Source organism: Triticum aestivum, chromosome 2D (assembly GCF_018294505.1).
Source record: "Triticum aestivum cultivar Chinese Spring chromosome 2D, IWGSC CS RefSeq v2.1, whole genome shotgun sequence".
Classification (NCBI taxonomy): Eukaryota; Viridiplantae; Streptophyta; class Magnoliopsida; order Poales; family Poaceae; genus Triticum; species Triticum aestivum.
In genome coordinates this window covers 445,827,261-445,830,421 of record NC_057799.1, presented here as the reverse complement: position 1 = coordinate 445,830,421, position 3,161 = coordinate 445,827,261, and the positions used below count along the sequence as shown (strand labels likewise).

At 54.8% G+C, this 3,161-nt stretch overlaps 1 protein-coding gene across 1 annotated transcript; it reads left to right on the top strand.

Moving 5' to 3' along the window:
* Positions 1–396: 396 nt before the first annotated feature.
* Positions 397–2,878, top strand: LOC123049546 (amino acid permease 3). The gene is made up of 4 exons (XM_044472447.1): positions 397–950; positions 1,026–1,243; positions 1,359–1,513; positions 2,127–2,878. Exons 1-4 carry the CDS (start codon positions 535–537, stop codon positions 2,763–2,765), a joined length of 1,428 nt encoding a protein of 475 aa, XP_044328382.1. The 5' UTR covers positions 397–534; the 3' UTR covers positions 2,766–2,878.
* Positions 2,879–3,161: the final 283 nt, after the last annotated feature.

Below are 3,161 nucleotides of genomic sequence, written 5' to 3'. Positions count from 1 at the left end.
TCCAGCTGCACATGGCCCTCGAGGTTATTCTCCGTCTCGATATGGCCCAAGAACAAAGAGAGTTATCCCAGCAGGAACTTGATCTTTGGAAACGGCTCAAGAGGAAGATCATCGCCTGGGCTGTGCTTGAGAAGTCCAGAAAGAGGCAAAACCCAAACCTTCATGGTCACCTCTTGTCCAACCACAATTTTCTCCAGAATTTAGCAGCAATATGCGAACTAATTCAGAGTTTCTACACCTCGCTCGAGTCCTTTGGAAAATCATGCACCGGAAGTGCTGCCAGGGCAGCAACTATAGCCACGGGTACATGAAGAGGACAGTGACGATTGGGAACCACCTGGGGCTACTTAAGGCGAGAGAGGCAAGCGAGTAGACCATCCGGGCTTGGATCAGAAACCGCAACGGCTGCCTCCTCTTCCCCTACCTCCTGATCCGCTTTCTTCCTCCCTCCCCAATTCCTTGTACCTAAGCTTCCACTGTAAGGAGTGATTCGTGAGTAGGACCTAGCAGAGGAAGAAGAAAAGGGGCTGAGCCATGTCCCACAACATGGCACCCGCGGACATGGAGACAGGCGCGGGGTCGTCCAAGCCGGTGGACGACGACGGCCGGCCGCGGCGCACGGGCACGGCGTGGACAGCCAGCGCGCACATCATTACCACGGTGCTGGGGTCCGGCGTGCTGTCCCTGGCGTGGGGGGTGGCGCAGTTGGGCTGGGTGGCCGGCCCCGGCGTGATGACGCTGTTCGCCGCCGTCATCTACTACACCTCGGCGCTCCTGGCCGACTGCTACCGCACCGGCAACCCTGTGTCCAGCCCGCGCAACCGCACCTACATGGCCGCCGTCCGCGCCACCCTTGGCGGGTCCATGGTGAAGCTCTGCGGCGCGGTTCAGTTCATCAACCTGGTCAGGTTCGGCATCGGCATCACCATCGCCGCGTCCGTCAGCATGATGTAAGCAACTAAAATAAAACCGCACTCCACGACTTGCTACCTTTTTGCTGGATTTCATGTCGTGCTGATGAACAGGGCGATCAAAGAAGCCGGTTGCTTCCACAGGAAAGGGCACAAGGCCAATTGCAGGAGTTCATCGAAGAGCTTGTACATTGCCATCTACGGCATAATGGAAATCTTCCTCTCCCAGATCCCGGGATTGGAGAGTGTATGGTGGCTGTCGATGCTCGCCACCGTCATGTCGTGCACCTACTCCATCATCGGCATCTCCCTTTGTGTCGCGCAGAGTGTAGGTACGTGGTCTCTGGTCGGTTTGGGGTAGCATATACCAAGTCTTAATTAGACGCGTCGGCATGTTCAATCAAGGGAATCTGATCTATTGACGACGACATTGCTACAAAATTTCAGCCAACGGGGGAATCCAGGGCGGCCTCACCGGCGTGGCCGTCGGCATCAACGCCGCCGGCAAGAGTGTCACTGTGATGGACAAAGTCTGGCGTAGCCTTCAGGCTTTCGGAAACATGGCGTTCGCCTACGCTTTCTCGATCGTGCTTCTTGAGATCCAGATAAGTCCAAGCTTGCTCTGCTCAGAGTCGATCTGTCCGTGCTTAGAAAACACCGGTTGCAAGATCTACGAGGATTCCGTGGTTTCGCGATACAAGCCCCTTTGGCAATCTAGCCTGTTCGTGTTCTCGTGTGTGTTGTGTTTGCAGCCGCCTGGCTCTTTGATTCATCGATCTGACGAATCCATCAGCTGTTCTCGTATGTCTTGTGTTTCCAGCCGCCTGGCTGATTGATTCATCAATCTAGCCTGTACGTGAGCTAGCTTCGACCAAAAAGGCCGGGCGAGGAGGAAGCGCGAGTAGGAGTACCGAATCTGATTAATGAATTCATTAGAATTTAATTAGACCATCACACCCTTTCATCTGAAGGGGTATCCTTTAATCTCCACCGCTCATGAAATTAGGGAGGGTTGTAGCGAAGCGGAACTCCATGTCTTTGTTATTGTCAAAAACGCTCTTATATTATGGGACGAAAAGAGTAATTTGTGTAGGAGTAGTATTGTCCTGTCTCGATTTGCTTAATTATTGACATGTCGTCTTTGTTAATTTGCTAATTGTCGTACCCAAGTGGGGTTGTGCTCGCTGATTTGTTCCTTGCATGCTAATTATATTGCAGGACACGTTGAAGGCGGGGCCGCCGTCAGAGGCGAAGGTGATGAAGAAGGCGACGGCGGTGAGTGTGGCGGTGACAACGGTGATCTACCTGCTGTGCGAATGCGTGGGGTACGCGGCGTTCGGCGACACGGCGCCGGACAACATCCTCACGGGCTTCGGCTTCTACGAGCCCTTCTGGCTGCTGGACCTGGCCAACGCCGCGGTCGCCGTCCACCTGGTCGGCACGTACCAGGTCATCACCCAGCCCATCTTTGCCTACGTCGAGCTGCGGGCCGCCGCGGCCTGGCCGGACAACGCCTTCGTCGGCACGATGCATGTCCGGCTGTGGCCCTCGGGCGTCCACGTGGCCGTGTGCCCGCTCCAGCTGATCGGGCGCACGGTGTACGTGTGCCTGACCACCGGCGTGGCCATGGCGATGCCCTTCTTCGGGTCCGTGGTGGGGCTCATCGGCGCCGTCTCCTTCTGGCCGCTCACCGTCTACTTCCCGGTGTCGATGTACATCGTGCGGCGGCAGGTGCCGCGGGGCAGGACGCGGTGGCTGCTCCTCCAGGCGCTCAGCGCCGTCTGCCTGCTCGTCTCCGTCGCGGCAGCCGCCGGCTCCATCGCCGACGTCGTGGCCGAGTTCCGCCGGAGGTAGGCTGACTGCTGACTGCTGACGTCGCGGCCTACTTAGTATTATATATATATTACTAGGTAATTACCCGTGCGTTGCTATGGGTGTAAAAATATTTTGGTTGTTACACACTAATTGTGTAAGCGTGTCCCTTCAGAATCCGCACGCATAAATCATGCTTCGATTTTTCAGGAAAACATTGTAGGCTTTTTCCCTCAAAAGTCCTTCTTCCTCCATCCGCTACCTGTCTCCACAACACAAATATGCCACTGTTAAAAGCGCATCAGGCACCCCTACAAAAGAACACAAAATACAATCTACACATGAGCAATGATGTAAACATATGTAAATTTATGATCTGCAAAAAAATCATTGTGAAAATAACTTGAATGGAATATTGTGGAGACCCTAAGGTGTTGA

Excerpts from the sequence above, each read along its gene's own strand:
- LOC123049546 (XM_044472447.1), top strand. The coding sequence starts at position 535 with ATGTCCCACAACATGGCACCCGCGGACATGGAGACAGGCGCGGGGTCG. Across the intron at positions 951-1,025 it reads GCCGCGTCCGTCAGCATGAT|GGCGATCAAAGAAGCCGGTT; the intron begins GTAAGCAACTAA and ends GCTGATGAACAG. Across the intron at positions 1,244-1,358 it reads TTGTGTCGCGCAGAGTGTAG|CCAACGGGGGAATCCAGGGC; the intron begins GTACGTGGTCTC and ends ACAAAATTTCAG.